Source organism: Saccopteryx bilineata, chromosome 5, assembly GCF_036850765.1.
Source record: "Saccopteryx bilineata isolate mSacBil1 chromosome 5, mSacBil1_pri_phased_curated, whole genome shotgun sequence".
Taxonomy (NCBI): Eukaryota; Metazoa; Chordata; class Mammalia; order Chiroptera; family Emballonuridae; genus Saccopteryx; species Saccopteryx bilineata.
In genome coordinates, this window is record NC_089494.1 from 119588012 (window position 1) to 119610918 (window position 22907).

General features: G+C 37.7%; 1 protein-coding gene across 3 annotated transcripts in view; it reads right to left on the reverse strand.

The window, feature by feature from the left end:
* The window catches only part of CNTNAP5 (contactin associated protein family member 5), an 884141-nt gene that overhangs the window by 37025 nt on the left and 824209 nt on the right, over positions 1–22907 (reverse strand). For all 3 annotated transcript variants that reach the window (XM_066280702.1, XM_066280703.1, XM_066280701.1), the window contains 2 exons: positions 21808–21938; positions 13701–13788 (listed from right to left, as the gene is read on the reverse strand). In XM_066280702.1, the coding sequence (XP_066136799.1) occupies positions 13701–13788; positions 21808–21938 (219 nt within the window). The remainder of the gene's footprint in view (positions 1–13700; positions 13789–21807; positions 21939–22907) is intronic.

Sequence of the window (22907 nt, forward strand, 5' to 3'; positions counted from 1 at the left end):
ACTTCATTACCTTGTCAACACTGACATTTATAGCACTGGCTTGATCCTGCCCAGGCAAAGGGTAAACAAATCAATAGCAGTGCCATCATCAAGGAAAAGGGATACTAGCTCAAAGCAATCACGTGTAGAGTGGCTATATGATCACATTCATAATATCTGCTGTTTTCAGACACCATTATGTGACACACATTACCTCTAATGTTCAGAATAAATCATTAAAGCTAACATTACTACTCCTCCTGGATAGAGGGGGAAACCAGAGCTCAGAGAAGTAAAGTTGGTAGTGACTTAGCTGGTAAATGACCATTATAGGACTTGAGCTCTAAAAAGTCAGATTTCAAACCTATTCATTTTCCACTTCATTGCCAGAAACCGTTATAAGAAAAGAAACTCAGTATTTAAGAGCTGGGGACTCTCATCCAAGACCTAGGTGTATCTAATTATGTGACATTAAGCACATTAATATGTAATGGAACTGCCTTTCAGTTCCTACAGATGTAATGTGTATTCATTATACATATTTCCCTTCAAACAGCATTATAGAGCATTTCATCAGTGCCTGCCAGAATGTTAGGTAGCAAGGAGGTAAAACCATAAATAAGACCCAGGTCCTGTCTTTGGGACCCAATGAATACTCCATGCTGAGAACAGGAAAGGGATAGAGGTGGTGGTCCACATCTTTGAAAACCAGACTACATCTCAAGCTTTGAAGCTCAGTTGGTCCACAAAGCATCACATGGATACAATCCATCAGAGCCAGTTTTCTTTCTGAGAACATACTTTAAATAGTATCAGGATGGTCTGGCCTGGTTTACCTCTTTGAAGCTTCATCAGAAACTAAGAATTGTTAGAATTATATCCATACATTCTGCATTTCATCAGAAACTAAGAATTGTTAGAATTATATCCATACATTCTGCATTTACTAAGCAACAACTAGATTCAAGGTTACACAATTCAAGGTTACCCGTTTATCCCCCTCACCCACAGCAGAAAGAAATAATTAAATGCAAGTTTTGTTATGCAAGCAGTGGCCAACTATCTGCTCTTTTTTGTCAACCCCTCTCTTACACCTAGAAGGCAGGTAGAGTCTAGTGTTGTTCTCAAATCAAAGAAGCTGGGTTGGATGGGTGGCTTTATGTTATTATCATTGCTATTACTCTAAACATTTATGATATGTCAGTCTTCATATTTGCTACGTTATTTTCAGTATTACAAAATTGACTAAAAAATACAACAAAAACAGACATTTAATAACATATACTTATATTCCCATGGAGAAAAGTAAAGCCAAGTGAATTACATAATTTGTGCAGGTCAAGGAGTCAGTGCTGGAGTTACCTGAGCCCAGGGTCACCAATTCAAAAGCTTGAGTTATAAAAAGTATGCTATTCATCATACATAAATAAGTCTGGCCCTAAACTCTACTTTTAAGTTCACCACAGCTGAGAACACAAGGCTTTCCTTTGGGAGCCCTCAGCAGAGGAAAGAGTGCCCACTTTCTGGAATATGCCACATTGTTCCTTAAAAACAAACTACAGCAGTATTGTTGGGAGTATGGAGTACGGACTCACAATGTCTAATTATAAACACTAAATCTATTAGTTCTTAGTTTTGTGACATTGAAAAAGTCATTTAATTTTGTGACTCAGTTTTCTCATCTATAAGTCAATAATAATAATAATAGTAATTACATCCTGAGTTAGTGTGAGAAAAAAATGAGTTAACATAAGAACTTAGAAACCGAAGATTGCCAGATGGGTGGAGAGTTGCAGGGCTGGGTAAAAAGGTGAAGGGATTAAAAAACATAAATTAGTAGTCGCAAAATGGTCATGAGGGTGTAATGCACAGCATCGGAAGCATCGTCAATCATACTGTAATAACTGCACATGATGCCAGGCGGGCACTAGACTTACTACAGGGATCACTTCATAAATTACGTAATAGTCTGGCCACTATGCTGTACACCTGAAACTGATATAATATGCTATTTAATGTCAAAACAATTTTTAATAAATAAAATAAGTTTTTAAAAAATTAAGAAATATTATTATATATTATTTCTTAAAAATTAAGGAATAAAAAAGAAGTAGTACAGTCTTATATTAAATAATAATAGTAAAAACAACTACCATTTGTTATACTATAATATCAATATACTATACATATATTATTTTTGATATTTTTTCATTAGTGAAGAAAATCTAGTATCTAGCCTAGTCAAAAAGAGACACTTCAATGCTTTAAAAATCTTTAATATTCCTGAGGTCAACCTGATAATTTTCATTTGAAAGAAGTATATTCTCAAGTAAGCAGGATCTTTAGAACACGAACATCCTGCTGGTTCATTTGTTTGTTTTGGAATCTATGTGGACTACTCCACTGCATGGTCCACAGTAATACTCGATAATTTTTGTGTGATGAAAACTAATCTGAACTTTTTATCAATATTGGTTGTACTGAGGCTTCTGATAGACCACATAAAGCATCCTTGGCTAACATAGCTGGTTAAAGAAATAACATGTTGGGCACCTCCTTTGAAGGCTTCCTCTCTTTGAAATACATTGGTCGCGGCTCCTCACAATGAAAGGCAGCCTGTATTTGGAAACAACCTATCACAGCTGGCTTTGCTTCATTTGTTGATTATCCATTCACACAGGCAGAGTGGGCAAATGATGGTCTTGAATGAATAGCTTAATAGCTTGGGGGCATACTGGTTAAGGGTGTTTTTGATGTTACAGAAAACAGACTTGACTTTTATCGAGTACCACAGAGCATGGGGTAGGTCTGGGATCCTGTCATGAAGTAGCTCACTTAAAATATAAAATACAATTGCTTTTTATATTGGAAGATAACACACATGCCTGTTCATAAGATGACACTGAACTACCTGTTGAATTTCTCCATGGTGGAAAATACAGTACATTATTTTTAAAAAAAATAGTCACATATCCCATAATAACTCAGTTGCAATTCCACATCGCTTATCTTCAGAGCAGAAAGCACGATATGCACATACTAAGAAAGTCGCCATTTTTACTGAGACTGGTATTTCAGGATGCGTCTTTAAACACACTATTCTTGTCAAGAGGAAGTCAGATTGCAGTAATGAATCCAAAACATTTTGTCACTCAGATAACGAGTTTCCTCTAAAAAACTCCTGGACATAAGAAAAAAAAATTACCCACATTTTTAGAAATTAAGCCAAGAAGGGGCTGTAGTTTAGAAATATTATTTACTAAAGAACTAGAAATTATAATAAGCAAAGTGAGATATTAAGAAATTTATACATTCAAAATGAAATAATTCTTCAGAGGTGTCTCTTGGGAAGCCATAGACCTATTTCAAAGAAAGTAATGTGTGTTTCTGAAAAGAGCATCTTTCATCTACTATCTTTTCAGCTGCAACACACTTGGACTGTTGGTGTGTGCAAGGACCACACAGTTCCCAGACGATGCACGATCCCTAGCCTGATGCCTGTAACTGTACCGTCTTCTCTCTTGCTTGAAAGAGGTAGCAGAGTGTAAGTGGGAAACAGTGGTGATATTTTTGGATTATTGTTGATTTTCCTCCTCACAGTCCATTTCACTCTCTGGTAAGAACACCGAAGCTTCCTTTTAAAAATATTTTTCTATTCTCAAAACACATATGGTTATACAGAGCTGACACCTTCAGCCTTTTAGATCTCTACCTGAGTGCATAATCCAGTCATAGCAGTCAATGTGTCCCAATCTCTTGAACATTGTCACCACCTGGAATTATCACTTGATACAAATTGGTCCCCTGAGCCTCATTCCAGTGCTTTTCCTAAAAATATTAGAAATTGCAAACCCCTAATCCCTATCCCCTCTGGGTGAAGGGATTAAGCAAAGGAAAAAATAAACTTACAGACATAGACAACAGTGTGAGGCCTGCAGGAGGGAAAGGGATGGGGGAAGTGGAGGATGGTAAAGGGGAGATAGATGGTGATGGAAGGAGACTTAATTTGGGGAGATGGACACACAATGCCATATACAGATGATGTGTTGTGGAATTGTGCACCTAAGACCTGTGTGATTTTACGAACCAATGTCACCACAATTTTAAAAAAATGGTAATGGTAGTCGTTCCTTCTAACAGGGTTGCCAAAATGGAAGTATTTAAGCATGAAATCACTGATTCTACTCTGCTATAATTGAAATTCTTCCCAAGAATGAATTGCTACAGAGGGATAGAGAAGAGTCTGAAGTGGAGCCAGAGACAGACACAGTCACAAAGCCTGAATCACAGTTGTATCTGAACTTCTGGTCCCCACTGTGCTTAAACAAAACCTATACTTTGAACCTCCCATTTTCACACACCATTATATTCTCTGTTGTTATAAGCACTGCTTAAGGTGCTATGAGCTTGGTACAGCCTTGAAGCAGCCCTAATTGAAAGTGACTCACACTCAGGTCCTAAAGACTCACTGGGCCCAGAACTGCATTTACGGCACATATGAGTGCCTCTTTGGAAATGTCCTCACTGTCACCTTTCCAGGCTTATTAAAACACCAGTCCCCTGTTATGTTTTACAATCTTTAAAACTAAAAAATATATATTTACATAATATTTATTGGGTGTATATTAAATACTTTGCATGTAATATGTCATGGAATCTTTATACAGCTCTGTGAATGAACTAAATTAAGTGTCATCTTCTTAATTTTACCAGTACGGCATGACAGGACAGAAAACTGTTATGGCCACACAACAGTGATGACAAGAGAGAGAGACAAACAGGAGTTAGTTCGTCTCCAAAACACTGCATCTTTCACTCTATAAATCTGCTTCCAGTTTAATATCAACTGCACCAGATTTGAATCACAGTGCCCAACTATGTACAAAAAGCTCCAAAAATTATAGTAGCAGGTTTTTAAAATAAGTGCTTTGAAGTATCCTCCTTTCATTTATATGCATACACTCTGCTGTGCTTCATCAGAATGGCAGCCATGCTTCATCTTCCACAAGATGTTTGGGAGATGATTTAACATGAAAACAATCAGGGAATTCATTCAACAATGCTCTGATGTCACAGAATTCATAATAGGCTTCAAATTAAAACTGAGGATTTGGGAGAATTCAAGGTTCCCATTCTATAGAAGCAATAAGAGTTTGCTTCGTAACAGACCAAGAGAAAGTGCTCACAGTTAGCCTTGCAATTTCCAGATTTGCTCAGTGTTATGCAGGCTGAGAAGGAATTGTTCTAATCTCTAGATGGCTTTTTAGGGCTAAATGAACTTTGAAGCTATATGAGAGCAGAAACAGCCATCGGAGAAGATGAAGAATGTCTGTGCTAGGTGTGAGCTTTGGCCTATCAGACTGGCCGGTAGGCAGGAAATTAATAAATGCTGGTTGCATGAACAGACAACTCTGCAAGCATACCAGGACTGCATTCTCATTCTAATATCTGTTCAAAATCTAGTAGTTAAAGTTTAAAGGGAGCACTAGAGTTCTTTCCCACCTAACCTTTAACATGTTTCTATATTTCAAAAAGGAACAACTTTCTAAATCTGCAGTATAGTAAGTCATCCTCTCTCAAGAAGAAAAGAGTAATAATAATTTATTGCATTCTAAGTTGTACCAGAAATTGTTTGTTTGGCTTTTGTTTTAAAATCAAATGTAAATGAAATATTCTGACACAGTAAATTAAGGAAAACTGGGATCAGAAAAAAATAAAATAAAGCAAAAGCATTTAAAAATGCAGTTTCTTAGGTTTTTTTTTTTTTTTTTAAGAAATGAGTGTGAGTTTTTTGGTTTTGTTTTTTTTTTTTTAATTTTATTTATTCATTTTTAGAGAGGAGAGAGAGAGAGAGAGAAACAGAGAGAGAGAAGGGGGAGGAGCAGGAAGCATCAACTCCCATATGTGCCTTGACCAGGCAAGCCCAGGGTTTCGAACCGGCGACCTCAGCATTTCCAGGTCAACGCTTTATCCACTGCGCCACCACAGGTCAGGCAGTTTCTTAGGTTTCTTTTAGATGTTTCCAGGTTTTTAAATTTCTAAACCCATCTAATGTCTATGACCTTGTACCAAGGCCAAGTTAGAGACTTAGAAACACACAGATAAATCACACCATTTGAATGTAAGAAATGCACTTCTACATTTTCTAAAAAATGACATAATTCTCCAGAAACAGGTGATCTTGTCTAAAAGGGTGACTTCTCTAGATATGCATTATCTCTCTTTTTCTTCTTAATTTCTCTTAAACCCACTGATACAGTAGACTAAACCAACAAATCCTTGTTAAAAGTCAAGGAATGTCAGTAAACAAAGAAAAAGGAATAAACCTAGTAACATCCCAGGACTTCCTGTAGGTGAACACTCACAATGCAATGTCAATGATTATGTCTGCTATTTCTGTGGACTCGTCCCTACATCATAGGAGTTATCAAGAGAGACTGTCCTATTAACCCTGGTGTTTATGTAGCATGTACCAGACAGCACCATCAATGGCACTGAATTACCATTATCTATATGATTTCACACATAGGTGGGATATAAAACTGAGAATCATGGACATAGATAAAAGTGAAGTGGTTACCAGAGGGAGTGGACATAGGGGAGGCATGTAGGGGAGGGTGAGGGTGGAAGGGAGTAAAGAGGAACAAATATAAAGTGACAGAAAATAATTTGACTTTGGGTGATAGGTGTACAGCATAATCAACAGTTCAAATGCTACAGAGATGTTTACCTGAAACCTATGTACTCTTATCAATCAATGTCATGCTGTCAAATTTAATTTTCTAAATTAAATTTAAAAAATTACCATCATCTAACATCGTGGATTGGACCTTCCTTTCAAAGGAAGAAAATGAATAACTTGTTGTTTTCTGGTAAAATGTTATTAGTGGTATTGAAGAAACCTGGGACAATAGATTGATCACACTTGTTTGTCCTTGGTATCCTTCATGAAAATGCTGCAAACCCTTGCTTTAGAGTGAAAATGCCGAGAAGAGTCATAGACTTTTATAAAACTGGAGTAGTGCTGCCTTTGTCACTGATACCACCTCTCCACTTCTATGTCAGTTTTTCTGTATCTTCCATCCCTATCTGCATTCTTTCTGATGCATGTGGCTTATTTATAAAGGGTCCCCAGGACAAGTGCTCCTCCGTAAAAATGAAGGTGATGTTCATATTGCCTCCCCTCACCCACAACTAGAGACCTTCCACTGACCAGAAGTGTTGAGGTTAGTTGTGAGTCCACACACACACCCCTGCCCATTTAACAGTAGCCTGGATAGGAACAAAGGCCAGCAAACACAATTAAGACATTTTATTGGTACTTTTCCTTAACCTCAACTGAGCTCTTCTTATCTTTCCTACAAATAATTAAAAACAAAATGACAAGATGCCCCTTGTAATTTAGTACCTTGTTTTAAAGTTTCATCTTTCCTGTCTCATGTTTTATGGGTTTAATTCAAAATGCAGAAAGGTCACAGGAAAGTCACACACAGTGGTAAGACTGGTGGAGGAAAATTTTGAAACAAGTGAATGTTTCTAGAGCTTTTCTTGCAAAGATCAGGTGCCCTGAGAAAAGTCTAGGTATTGTAATCACATAGTCCTAATGATCTCTTTTTTCAAGATTCTTCTGAGGTGGTTAAAATAGGAATTAAATGATTCAAGGTATACTACATTGGTAGCAGAGGTAAAACAATGGACTGTATACCCTAAAGAGTAATTCTGCTTCACTAAAATCAACAAAAGTTTTAATGTCTCAAGCTATGCTTAAGGAAACAAAGAGAAATCCTAAGTTTTGGGGGAATTTGAGGGGGGAGAGGATGAAACCAAGGCATCAAGCCATACATCAACATTATAATTTTATCAAGTGAAAATACCTGACCATCTTGAAGACCAGGAATCCAAACCTTGAACCTTTGTTAACTGATGATGTTGAACCTGAGATAATCACATTAAGCTTAAATGAGAAGTAAAGCTAAAACAAAAATAACCCAACAGCAAAGGAGTAGACATAAAACCTGTCCACTTTTGATATGGCTCTGATTAAAAAAAACAAAAAACGAACAAAAGTATTTATAAAATGATGCTATGGTATGAACAGTAGTAACATTTCTACTGTGATTTCAAGCAGGGCAAGCTCTTGTACAGGCTTAGAATTCAAATTTATATTCAGTGTCTGTTAAGGGAAGTAAGAAATTGAAACAATCCTAAATTGATAGCACCTCTTGGCACCTGGCAGACGTAAACACAAATATTTTCTGAAAGAAAGCTTCCACATTTCTGCTCATTAAGTTTCCTTAAGTTAATTTCAATCAACTATGAGAGCATGGGAGTGTGTGTGCGCTCTCTCTCTCTCTCTCTCTCTCTCTCTCTCATACACACACACACACACACATACACACACCATATGAAAACAAGCTACTGTAAGAAAAAGTTAGGAAACAGAACATAACATATTTAGAACCCTACAGACTTCTAATATTGAGATTATCAGAAACAAAATGTTCAATGATTATTAATTTACAAAAAGGCAACAAAAAATGAATGAGGAAAACAGACTGTCTTAATTAACGATCATGTTTGAAAAGAATGAAATATGTTTGAAATTAAAAAAATCAATAAAAATACTTATTGAATAGATTGAATGGGATATTAGATACAGATAAAGAGACAATTAATAAATAAATTTAAATTAAACCTAAAAAAAGTTGTCCAGAATGTAAGATAGTAAGCAAAGAATATAACCTACTTTATTTTATGTTTTTTTTCTAAATTGTTATCTACTGATTTGAGAGAGAGACAGAGAAAGAGAAAAAGAGAGAGAGAAGCATCAATCTATTTTTGTACATGCCCTGACTGGTTATTAAACCAGCAACCTCTGTATATCTGGATATTGCTCTAACTAATGAAGCTATCTGGCCAGGGCTAATCTACTTTTAAACTACAGTAAAAGCCATGAAGATAAAATTTAAAAATCTAAGATTTATTTAGTGCTGATCTATAATAATAATTTAGAAAGAACGAGAAAGAATTTATATTCAATGTGCTAAGAATTTTTAAGAACAAATATATAAATAGATATAAAAATGCATATGAACTAGATACATAGATACAGGAATGAATAAATAATATAGAAAACTTAAAAAATGTCAACTCAGACACTAAAAAAGAAATTTACCAAAAGACACATGGTATTAAAACTGAAATACACAAAATTAAGAGATGACCTTAAAAGTAGCATGTAGCTTTTGAAGGTGGGAGTGGTCAGGGAAATCTGAAAGACAGGAAAGACTGACAGCCAGCTTTCCAACAGCCTTGTCAGAAACAGGAAGGAAGAGAGCAATGTGATGCAGAGGGTTTAAAAGTGACTCTCCAGCACCAGTGAATCCTGCCCTGTAGCATTTCTGATTAACTTTAGTAACCATAACTAGTATGGATACTTTCAAAATGACCATTGTGACATCAATGAATGCATAATTGGGAAGAGATATGACTCATAGATTTTTATGAGTAGTGTGAATCCCATTACACATCTGAATAGTGCTTTCCAAATCTCAAGGAAAATATCCTTTAATGTTTAATCATATGTTTAGTAAAATTATCTTCTAAGAATAAAGGTAAAATAAAGACAAATTTTAGACAAAGGATGCCTGACAAAGAAAATAACCAAAAGGATTTCCTACAGAAAGAAGGAAAGTAAACCTAGCTGAACAGAAGTGATGAAACTAAGAATATAAACAGAAACCAAGTCAAGACTAATAAAAGAAATGAAGTCCCAAAATAGGCTAGTCCCTCACCCCATATAGTGCTGGAGAATATGGAGGAATATCTCAGCTACAGATGATACACCTGAGGAACGAGGGGTCCCATTCCCCAGTGGGTACCAAACCAGAGCAACCTCAGTTTGTAGCATGGTCTCTGCCATATACCTCCAGGCTTAACACAGGCAGCTAACAAACGCTGATTGCTTTGTAGCTCCTATCAGATGTTCCTGAGCCAATTATAGACAGTGGCTGAAAGTGGCCAGTACTAGAGCCCTTACGAAGAAGGACCCAGAAACAACACACATGCTATCAGTCTTCCGATCACAACAGAGTACCATCCATTAGCTCCATGGGTGGCAAACTCAAAGGCTGGTCTCAGTTGTAGTTGCCCCCCTGGGACAAATATTGCTCTGTGAGGTTAGCTTCAGCACAGCGGCTCATATGCTGTTGTCATGGCCAATCTTCACATCTAGTCAGGCTGAAGATCAACACTGTCCACTGACATGCCAACAGCAATCAAAGCTCAGTTACAATAAGACATCTATTATGTAAAACCACTCTGCCAACACTGGGATAAGTAGCAAATTCTACCTAGTACACAGAAACAAACCAAAGAGGGTCTGCCAAAATGAGAAGATGAAGAAACATGTCCCAAATAAAAGAACGGAAGAAAACCCTAGAAAAAGAACTAATTGAAATGGAGGAAAACAATCTACCAGATATAGAGTTCAAAACAGTGGTTATAAGAATGTTCAGTGAATTAAGGAGAAGAACAGATAAACTCAGTGAGACTTCCAACAAAGAGATAGTAACATAAAAAAGACCATACAAACCAGTTAAATGAACCAGTTGGGGGAGGGGGAGGGGCACAAAGAAAACAAGATAGAAGGTGACAGAGGACAATCTGACTTTGGGTGATGGGTATGCATCATAATTGAATGACAAGATACCCTGGACTTGTTATCTTTGAATATATGTATCCTGATTTATTGATGTCACCCCATTAAAAAAATAAAATTATTTAAAAAAAAATGAACCAGTTAAAATAAAGTGTATAATAACTAAAATGAAAAAATATACCAGATGGTGGGAATAGCATACTAGAAGGAGAGGAATGAATCAGCCATAAAGTAGCCGAAAACACCGAACAGAACAGCAAAAATGAAAAATAACTTTTAAAAAGTGAGGATGGTTTAAGGTTCTTCTGAAACAACATCAAGGGTATCATCATTTGCATCACAGGAGTATAAGAAAGAGAAGAACAAGAGCAAGGATTGAAAACCTATTTGAAGAAATAATGATAGAAAATTAATCTGTCAAAGAAAGTAGACATACAAATTCTGGAAGTACCCAGTCACAAACAAGTTGAACCCAAAAAGGACTACACCAAGATATAGCATAATTAAAATGGCAAAGGTTAAAGACAAAGAATCGTAAAAGCAGCAAAAGAAGAACAGTTCATTACCTACAAGAAAACTCCCATAAGACTGTCAGCTGATTTCTCAGCAGAAAATTTGTAGACCAGAAGTGATGATTGTCAAACAATATTTAAAATGATAAAAACCAAGGACCTACAACCAAGATTACTCTACTAAGCAAACATATATATGGTAGTCTTCAATCCATATTATATATATAATATATATAATATATAATATATATATCTAAAATATAAACACAATGTATTATATATATACAATGTATGATATGTATGATATATAGTCTTCCTTCCACTATATATATATATATATATATATATATATATATATATATAATGCATTAACACCTATCTTGAAACTATGCCAAAAAAATTCAACAGCAAGGAAGGTTCCAAAGCTCATTTTATGAAATCAGCATTGCCCAAAATCCAACTTAACACCTAAACAAATAATTCAACTAAAAAATGAGCAGAGGAACCAAAAAGACATTTCTTTAAATCCACACACACACAGAGATGACCAATAGACATAGAAATATGCTCAATCACTAATCATCAGAGAAATGCAAATTAAAGCCACAATGAGATATTACCTCACACCTGTTAGAAAGGCTCTTATCAATAAAACAACAAACAAGTATAGGTGAGGGTGTAGAGAAAAGGAACCCCTCACGCACTGTTGGAAGGATTACAAATTCATGCAGCCACTATGAAGACTTTATAGAGATTCCTCAAAAATTTAAAAATACAACTATCTTATGATCCATCAATTCCATTTCCAGGTAGTTATCTGAAGAAATCCAAAACATTAATTTAAACAGATAATATGCATCCCTATGTTCATTGCAATATTATTTACAATAGAGAGGTAATGGAAAAGAAATAAACATAAAATTTAACCTTGAAGTTGATCACTTGATCAACTCATTCAACTGCCATTTTGAAAACTAAATGGACACTTTTAGACCTGACTGCTGCTAGGTTTCTGGATGCACATTAAGCTTTGAAAATCAGACGCGAATTGACATGCAGTACTAGGATTGCAGTGGCCTCTGGACTTCAGGCAAGCATCAGGCATGTCCTCATTGGGGACAGCTCCCCATTAATCAGTTCAAAACTCCTTGGGGAGTCATTCTGAAAGACTAACAAGAATCTACACCATAAGTGCTGTCACATTTTGTAAGCAACTCATTTCCCATCTTAAATTCATCCCTACTTAAAATGCCCTAGTCATTTTTTTCCTGCAAAGTATTGTGATTGAGAGATTGAGGAACAGCAAGATGGAATCACAGGAAAAGTTGAACCAATAGAAAACATGGAAGCAGAAAAATATTTAACCTTAAAAAATAATTCAGAAGTGTAAAGGAACTTACTTTTGCCGATTTATAAAAGAGATGTTCAGAATGGATAAATTATAAAAATCAACTTTATGCTTTCCATAAGAGCATATACAAAACTTAGAAAAATAAATATTGAAAGAAAATGTATGAGAAAAAATACACTGAGTAAATACTACAGTGAAGCTGAATTGCTATGTTAATAACAAAGTAGATTTGAGAACAAAGAAAAATTAAAGTTAAAAAAAGTAAAAATATTGTTAAATTTATTGAGAAAGTTCAAATCTTTCCTGCACTTAATAAATATTTTATTTGTTTGGGGTTGTTTTTTTTTTGGTATTTTTCTGAAGCTGTTAACAGGGAGAGACAGTCAGACAGACTCCCGCATGTGCCCAACTGGGATCCACCCTGCACGCCCACCAGGGGCTACGCTCTGCCCACCAGGGGGCGATGCTCTGCCCCTCCGGGGCGTCGCTCTGTTGCGATCAGAGCCACTCTAGCGCCTGGGGCAGAGGCCAAGGAGCCATCCCCAGCGCCCAGGCCATCTTTGCTCCAATGGAGCCTCGGCTCCACAGAGAGGAGGGAGAGGGGGAGGGGTGGAGAAGCAGATGGGCGCTTCTCCTGTGTGCCCTGGCCGGGAATCGAACCCGGGACTTCTGCACGCCAGGCCGACGCTCTACCACTGAGCCAACCGGCCAGGGCAATATTTTAATTAAATATAAAATAAAAAATTACAGAACTTCTAGCAGAAAAAGAAGAAAATCTATTATAGTGTGAGATTTCAATCAGCTTTTAATTGTTGGTCAATTAGTAAAGAGATTAAGAATTTGAGCAATCCAATAATTTGGGTTTTCAAATCCTTAATATCTTTAGGTAAAAATTAACTATTTTTAAGTGAAAAATTAAGTAAGCCTTAAATTTTTTAATTAGAAATTAATTTTAAAATTTTCTTAATTTCTTTGTTAATTTACCTTATTTAAGCTTCTATAATGTAGATGTAAATGCCAGTTCCAAACCTCACCACACACATGTTTTAGCTTCTCCCATGAGAAATCTTAGTTCTAGATCTTGGATATTATGGGAGCAAGAAACTTCTGATTTGAGTCACTTAATACCCTGAAAAAAAATATTTCTTTATTCATTAATTTATAGTCCACCTGGAAAGGTGTGGACTAGAGTACAAACCTGTGACTTTGCCCAAGGTGAGTGACCTTACAGCCCTGAACTCCACTTCTGGGGAGAAGTTATAACTGAGCCGGAGCTGCTCATCCATCTGCAGAGAAACAGAAACAACCGCATCAGGAAATCCGCACCCAGGGGCATGAACACCCACCCCTCTGAGCACAGCTGCAGCATACAGCTGACCCTCTTGGAGGCTTACCCCTGGAGATGTGAGAAATGCCTCGCTAACTCTCCACTAATGAACATAAAATACCCTTTCCTTCCCCTTGGCTTTCACACACAAGTCTTCTCCCTGGGAAATTCTGTAGTGTTTACAGGTATTTATCCACTTACCAAATTATTTGCTGCAACAAACAAATAAAATCTTTGAAACTAGAAACGTGCTGCCCTGGCTGGGTAGCTCAGTTAGAGTGTTGCAGTTGGCTGCCTAGTCAGGGTGCATACAAGAATCAACCAATGAAGGCATGAACAAGTGGAACAGCAGATCAGTATTTCTCTTTCTAAAATCAATCAATAAATAATAAAAGAAGATCTAGGAACCTGCTGGGTAGGATCAATATTAAGAGGAAAGCAGGTACTCATTTCCCTTTTCTTCCTCCATCTCTCCATTTTGTCATTAGAGCCACCACTGTGCCCTTTGTTCCATTAATTCTGACCTTGTCTCATTCAGGTAATGTACACTAGGGGATTTCCTTGAGCACCTATCTCAGCTGGACAAAAGTTGAACCCTGGGGAGGAGAGGCTAGCTGGATAGTTGCCCTCAGCATGAACTCCATCTTGCAGATGTAAATCATTACTGGGATTCTTCTGGACTCTATTGCTAGAATCATTTTTAGCAACCCCTCCTTGCTTACCTGCTGCTAATTCCAGTTCCATCTCTTTGTTATCCTCCTCCTCTTTTCAATGCAGTATTCTCCCCATCCATTTTACTTTTCTTTTTTTCAGCCTAGTTAAACTGTACCAGTTTCTATTAGACTTCACTCTGAATATTTATATGATGTTTTCCCTGGAAAGGGTCCTCATTATCTCAAAGTTCACCTGTAAGAAGAGGGACCTAAGACCACCTTAGCTGATGCCTGACCTGGCTTCCCTTGGGGAGGGGCTGATCAGGACTAATAACTGTTTCTCCCAACTCCCACAGCCAAGACTTTCCCTGCATATCTATTTGTCACGCAGCAGTTTCTGCTGTGAGAGTAGTCACCGGCTGTGACTTGTGGTCTGGGACTATATGCTTTATTACTTTTCACTTATGACATTAAGACTGTAATATTATTAGTTATTTCTTCAATATCTGTTATAGGAGACCCAATACTAAAGCATCCTTCAAAGTGTATTCTTCTCTAGAATATTATAAAATAAGCAGTGATATCTGTGTATCACAGACTGTGAAACTGATATCACTCAGAAATGAACAACTTTGCAGAGGCCACACAGTGTCACAAAGTGGTGGCCCATTGTCTGCCCCATCCCCATGCACTATGCTTTACCATCCATAACTCTCCAGACATTTGAGCAACTTTGAGATGATCCTGTGCATTTCCATTTCTGAATTGCTACAAAATTAATTCAACAAATGTCTGAGTACCTTTGGTGTGCCAGACACTGTTCTAAGTGCTCCCAGAGCACACCCCCTCCAGGATGCTTTTCTTGTTACCTTGCTTAGATTAATTGACCCTCACCTCTGACTCAAGGTGCCTTTTCTACTCTAAGCTTGCATTATGCTGCATCATAAGGATCCAGTCTTCTCTCCCTCCTCCCCCACTAAACTACTAGCTTTTTGAGAATATGGATGGCTTATCAACATATTTTCTAAAGGGCCTACAACAAAAACTGGCAAAATAGTTCTTAACACAGGTTTGCTGAGTAATCAAATAAACTGTCTGCATCAATTTCTTTTCTATCTTGTTGGCTGTAAAGACAAAGTCTGTCATACCAGGAATGCTTCTGGCTGCCCTGGAGGTCCTCATCCCCAGTTTATTTAGCACCCACAAAATCAGATGGCCCTGAAAGAGTTTTTGTCCCATGCTGAGAGCTCTCACTTGCCTCACCTATTCTCCAGAACTGCCCTTTCCAGCAGGGGAAAGAGAGCCTCCCTAGTACTTTGTGGTACAGGTTGGGGAGGTAGATAAAGGGAGGAGGATTTCTGCTGAGGGGAAAGCAGTAGAAGAATTCTAAGACCTGAAGTTTGAGCTGAGATTTCCCTGCACCTCCTCCCCAGGCTCCACAGTGTCAGCTTCCTGTTGAAATGATCCCCTGAACATTGACAGGCCCACGCTCAAAGGTCACATATGAAAGAGCTAATTGTTCAAGTACATGAGTCATTCCTATCCTACTGTTATGCTTTGTGAATTTACCTGGTCTTCAGCACTTTAATCAGATGACTATTGAGAGGGAGAAGGAAGTAAATGGCAATTACAGAGGTTTTCGGATAAATGAGTACTTGTAGAGGTTTGGAGAGGAAGGTAGGATACCTCAAAAAAGACTTGAGGCTATTGGTGGACTATGGATAGTTGGGAGACGGTCCAGTCCTAACATGGGACGAGGACACCTGAACACTAGTATAGGTTCAGGTGCTGAGTTCCCAATTGAAAAACTTATCAAATGAACAACACAAAGCCATGAAAAGGGGGTGGTGTTACCACAAAAATTTATTCTTAGGTCTTCTATGTTTATGTCATGGATTGGCCGTCATTGATGTATTCGGTGGGAAATGAATCATTGTGTTAGACTTTCTTAGTTTACTTTATGGGTTTTGTATTTTATTTTATTCTTAATTACAACTGGTGAGGTGGTAAAAAGTCAAGCATCATTAGCCTTTAGGCTTTTTGGATGCTGAAGTCTGTACTCTGGCGTAGAAGATAGAATGATCTCAGAATCTGGGACCAAGTCATCAACTAAGATAAGAAAAAGAAGAAAATGGAAGAATCTATTTCTGAGCAAACCCCAGATATCTGGCCTCCAGCTTGGTTCCATAACTATGTTTCTTCATATGATCTTTACGAGAATTGACCGAGCTCAGTTTCATTTGTACCATGCCCACACCTTGTTTTGTTGTTGTTGTTGTTTTGTTTGTCTGTTTGTTTTTAACAGGTAAGTATACTAAAACTCCAAAGGTGAGTAAATGGTCCAAGATCACATAGCATGAGGGGTGGAGCATGTAGTCACACACAGGTCTGTATCACTCTTTGGATGACTCTCTTGACACCAGAGCTTCATTTTTCTTTCAAAGGAAGTAATTAACAACTTGCCTGACACCTCCTTTTGTATAGCTTGTTGTTCTGCTGGCATTTTCAAACTGGCTAAATCTCTTTAATGTCACAGCATTTTAAATAGAGGTATTGAAGTTCACCTTCCCGAGCAAGGACTCCTTCTTATCATTAGAAAGAAGAGAGATGAGGGGGACGAACAACTCCAGGTCTGGGGATATGGGAGAATCCGTGACAGTTGCCTGCCTTCTCTCTCTAACAGGTTCCAAATACTGCTTGAGACTTTGCCTCACAGGCCTGGGGGATGCGGAAGTACAGTACCCTGCCCTTTTCTGCTTTAACTGAACAGTTTGTTCTAAGTTGGCAGGAAGGGTGGAAAAATGGGGGGGGCAGGGAGTGTCAAAGAGACAAGTGTTTACTGGATTCATAAACTGATTTTAAGAAGGGAAAATGTTTCTATTTCTAGTTATTTTTTTCAAATGCTTTTTCTTTCGTGTGTGACAGAGACAGAGAGACAGAGAGAGGGACAGATAGGGACAGACAGACAGGAAGGGAGAGAGATGAGAAGCATCAATTCTTCATTGCAGCTTCTTGAGTTGTTCATTGATTTCTCATATGTACCTTGACCAGGGGACTCCAGCAGAGTGAGTGACCTTGGGCTCAAGCCAGTGACCCTGGGCTCAAACCAGTGATCTTGCTTCAAGCCAGCGACCCTGGGCTCAAGCCAGCGACCATGGTGTCATGTCTATGATCCCACGCTCAAGCCAGTGACCCGGCACCCAAGCTGGTGAGCCTGCACTCAAGCCGGCAACCTCGGGGTTTCAAACCTGGGTTCTCCACATCCCAGTCTGATGCTCTGTCCACTGCGCCACCACTTGGTCAGGCTGCCTTCAGTTCTCTGCTCCCAGCAGCACTTTGGAAATAGTATGTCCTCAGCCACTACGTGCTAATCATTGCCTATTAATTGATTGGTGGAAATTCCTTAAGAGGAATAAGAAAATGAAATATCTTTTATCATTTTCTCACTGCCCTGTTTGTGTCTTTTATTTGTGGAAAAGAAGATAGGAAATTCAAAAAGAAAGAAAAAGGAGTCAGATACAAACTTGCACCAGAATGCATCCCAGCTGTCCCCTAAGACAGTGGTCCCCAACCTTTTTTGGGCCACGGGCCGGTTTAATGTCAGAAAATATTTTCACGGACCAGCCTTTAGGGTGGGGCAGATAAATGTATCATGTGACCCAGACAAACGTCAAGAGTAAGTCTTAGACGGAAGTAACAGAAGGAATCTGGTCATTTTTTAAAAATAAAACATCGCTCAGACTTAAATATAAATTAAAACAGAAATAATGTAAGTTATTTATTCTTTCTCTGTGGATTGGTACCAAATGGCCCACGGATCGGTACTGGTCCATGGCCTGAGGGTTGGGGATCACTGCCCTAAGGATCTCAGTCAAAACATATTCAAAACAGAACTCATCATTCTATCCCTTTCCTACTTCAATCTGGCATCAACCCAGATTTTCTCCTAATATTTTTCCTCTTATTTCAAGAATAAATGCTAGTGGTAAGCACCTTAAATTATATTCATTCAGGAATTGTTATTTGAATTATATATTTGACAATTAATCATGAACTTCCACCCAATCAGAAAAACCAAGAGTCAATTTAAATTTCTCTCATAGTCCGTATTTGCAAACCCATTACCTTACAAGGGCAGAGACTTTTTATGGACTTGGGAAATAAAAGGAGGTCAGAGTGGGAAGTATGGAGTTACAGAGGGAATGTGACAGATGATATCATAGAGGCTACAGTGAGAAGGGAGCAAGCATGCTGGGTCATGGAAATCCTCTTTGACCACTGCAAGGTCTTTGGCTTTGGAGAGAAGAGTACCACAATATGACTAACGTTTTTGGTAAACTCACTCTGACTGCTGTGTTGAGAATAAGCTTCAGTGACACAATAGGTAGGATGAGGGTGGCTTGGACCAGAAGAGAAAGTGTTCATCAACAGGATGCTCCATGTGAGAAAACAAGAAGTTTCAGAGATGAAACTACAATTTTAACACTGAGCAACTGCAGAAGTGGAGTTGGCATTAACTGAGGTATGAAAAATAATAGAGGGTGAGGGGTATTTGGAGGAAAATTCTTAGGAACTCAGTTTTAGTAGGTTACATTCAAGATGTCTAATGATGTCTAGTAGATGTTTAAGAGACATCCACATAGATATGTCAAGGAGGCAACTGAATATACAGATCTGAAATTCAGGGAGAAGACTGGTGTTAGATATACATTTGTGGTTTATTCAGTAGCATATACATGATATTTACAGGTATGAGAGTAAGGCCCTGGCCAAATAGCTATCATCATGGTTATAGCATCATCATGACATGCCAAGGTTGTGGGTTCGATCCTCAGGCAGGGTACATAAAAGAATCAACCCATGAATGCATAAATAAGTGAAACAACAAATCAATGTTTTTCTCTTTCTCTTTCTCCCTTCCTCTCTCTAACATTAATATAAATAAATAAATAAATAATCAGAGAGAGTGAAATTAGCCACAGGCTAAGTTCTGATAAAAAAGATATCTGAAGATGTAGTTTGGAAGGTTCCAATAGTTAGTATTTAAAAGTTAGAAGGAGATCAACAAAAGAAATTAGAGACAGAAGAAACAAGTGAGAGAAATGTCCCACAAGCCTAATAGAAATATGTCCCAAATCAGACAGCTATCACTGTATCAAATGCCAATGAGAAGACAAGTGAAGAAAAAGACCATTGGAGTTTGCAAGATAAAGCCATTGTGTCCTGAGAAATATTCTGCAGTAGCAAAATCATTGGTGTGAGTTTAAGAAAAAGGAAGGGAAATATCAGAGACAAAGTATGTAAACATCTCCATGGCTTTGAGCAATTCATTAAAAAGAGAAAATGGTGCAGTATATAAAATCAGATAAGAGGATAAAAGTTTTGCTTTTCTGCCCAAGAGGAATTCTTAGTTTGTTGTTTTTCATATAATATTTGCATGTTTTATGCTTTGGGAAGCTATCCAATAGAGCTGGAAGAGAGGGGAAGGGATAATTTGAAGTAGTGCTTTTGAGTAGGGTATGAGATCTGACCCACATGCTGTGGGTCAGGCCTCAGCTAGGCTGCTCACTCTGTACATTCAACAGGACAGAGTGAGAGTACAAAGACACAGATGCTTACTTCCCTCTCGGGGTTGCTTTCACTGTGTCCCATAGATTTTGTGTTGTTGTGAGTTCATTTTCATTTGTCTCAAGGAAAATTTTAATTTCTTCCTTTATCTCATTGTTAACCCATTTATTATTGAGTAATATGCTACTTAGCATAGAAAAGAGACAGAGTCACAGGAAACAGATTGACAGCTGTCTGAGAGAAACAGGAAGAGGAGACAGGATGAAAAAAAGAGTAAAAGGAATAGCCAACATCATATCTACATAACACATATAGACAGACAACAGGGCTCCAATAGCCAGAGGGAAACGGCAGGTGGAGGTAGGGGAAAAGGAGGCAAAGAGGAAGAAATATGGCTGGGATGAGACTTTGCATGGGGCATGGGGGCACAATGCAGTGTGTAGAGGGTGTTATATTGAGTGAGACACTTAAAACTATGTCAACACATGAATTAAAAATAATAATAATGGTCCTGGTCAGTTGGCTCAGCGGTAGAGCATAGGGCTGGCATGTGGAAGTCCTGGGTTTGATTCCTGGACAGGGCACACAGGAGAAGTGCCCATCTTCTTCTCCACCCTTTCCCCTCTCCTTTCTCTTTATCTCTCTCTTCCCCTCCTTCAGCCAAGGCTTTATTAGAGCAATATTGGCCTGGGTGTTGAGGATGGCTCCAGTTGCATCACCCCCTGTTGGGCATGCCAGATGGATCCTGGTCAGGCACACACAGGAGCATATCTGTCTACCCCTACTTCTCACTTCGGAAGAATACAATAAAGACAGACACAGGTAGCTGGGTACATGTGGTAGTGAGACTATGTGGATATTCTCTTCTGAATGCTAAATTCTTTCACAAGAAAGTAAAAAAAAATAGTCATTTGCTAAAAGTAAATATGTAGTCAAGATTGTTGGTGGGATAAGGGGATATGAGTAGGCTAAAAATGATCACCTAGGAGATCAGAAAAGTGTAGGCATTAAAAAAATAAGGGGTGACTGCTGGGGAGATTTAAGAGCTAACTTCAGGTGATGATTCTAAAAGAAAATGATGTGGACTTTGCCAATTGTTTATTGTGATCTGCCATTATCTGCTGCCTGTACTTTATATAAAACATTGTACATTGAAAGTTTATAGAGTGCCTGCCATACACACTGTCCTCTTTTGGATAGCCTTGCCAATACTCACATGGATCCCCTGTCTAGGTAGAGAAAGCACATGGCTTTATCTTCCCTACCTAGCCAATTTTTAATCACTTTCAAGACTCAGTTTACTTCTAAGTTCACCTAGAAATTGAGTACTGATGGCCAGTGCCCTCATCCATGCTCCGATTGCACCGAGACACTCTTCTGTCGTAGTTCTTACCAATTGCTTGTGTGTTCCTTTTCACCCATATGCCTTCCCATTATATTATAGTTCAGGGTTTATAAGCTTAAGAAGCCGTAAGAGTCACCTGCTGACTCCCTGGTGAAGAAGTTTCTGATTAAGTAGATCTATTGTGAGACCCAAGAATTTGCATTTCTGGAAAGGTCCCAGGTGATGCTGATGCTGGTGCAAAGAGGGTAGCACTTTGAGAACCACTATTTAATTTTTTCAAAGGTTGGGGTAAAACATGGTTTTTATCTATCCCTAGAACTTAGCTCCACACTTGGTTTGGGTAGAAGCTCAGAAAAGTGTAACTGAGCATCCAAAGCATATTTGGCTGAATGAAAAGAGGAAAATAAGATACCTGAATGGTAAACTCTCTTCCCTCTCGGTTAATCTTCAGGTGGTGAATTCTTCTATTGGCAAAGTTCTCTACCTCAATGGTGAACACATGGGTTTCTTCCTTGCTCAGCTGGTAGTGAACTTGTAAGCTTCCTTGAAAAATAAATGTCAGAAATTAGAATTAAAAACAAGACCCGAAAAATGCAAAAGTATGATCAGATTGTATTTTAATTATTACTACTCAATTAAATTTTAATTTTAAATTAAATTAAAGGGATCTATTTTTAATTCTTTCATCATTTAAATTTTTAAAAGATATGCTATTATAATAGCATTTAGGTCCGTAAAAATCCACAAGTATAACTGAAAAATTAAAGTGTGTGTGTGTGTGTGTAAGAAGAGGGTGTTATCAGAAACTAAAATGCTGGTTTATAAAATAAAAAACCCACAAGTCTATTTTGTAATTGAATTGTGAAAACTTTTGTAAGATAAGTCTTTTTTTTAATTATTACTGTATCTGATAACTCTTTTTCTCATTAACTGCTTACATAAAATTTCAGAATATATATAATGTGAAATAACCTAAGACAAATTAGAAGAAAATTATTTTGAGTTATGAGGACATTAGCTCAGTCAGCCAAAAGAAGAAGCTCCTTACAGTCAATCCTTGTTTTCCTGTTTTGTTATTTCCTTTTGGTTCTGACCATCAGAAATTTCAAAATATTAATACTTATGGTTATTTTATAATTAAATAATTATTAATAACTCTACTTAGTAGCATATTTATTGTTGACAGGAGTTTATTTGGGGGTGGGGGTTGTGCAGAAGTGCAGATGTTAAGCAGAGTGACCCTGGCTTCAAATTCTAAGAAGCTGGAAAATTTTATATTTAATGTAACCAAATAAACTAAATCAGCATGTGATAATTATGTGTGAGTTATGGTAATACGTATTATATTCTTTGAGGGAATTTGAGGTATTATCCCATCTAATACTTTGGTTTATTTATACACACATTCATATTCTGCATATATCTGTCCATTTAAGTAATCACTTCTATTTTATACATATTTTTTTAACACTGCCTCACAACCATTTATGTTAGCTGTTAAAAATTCTGAAT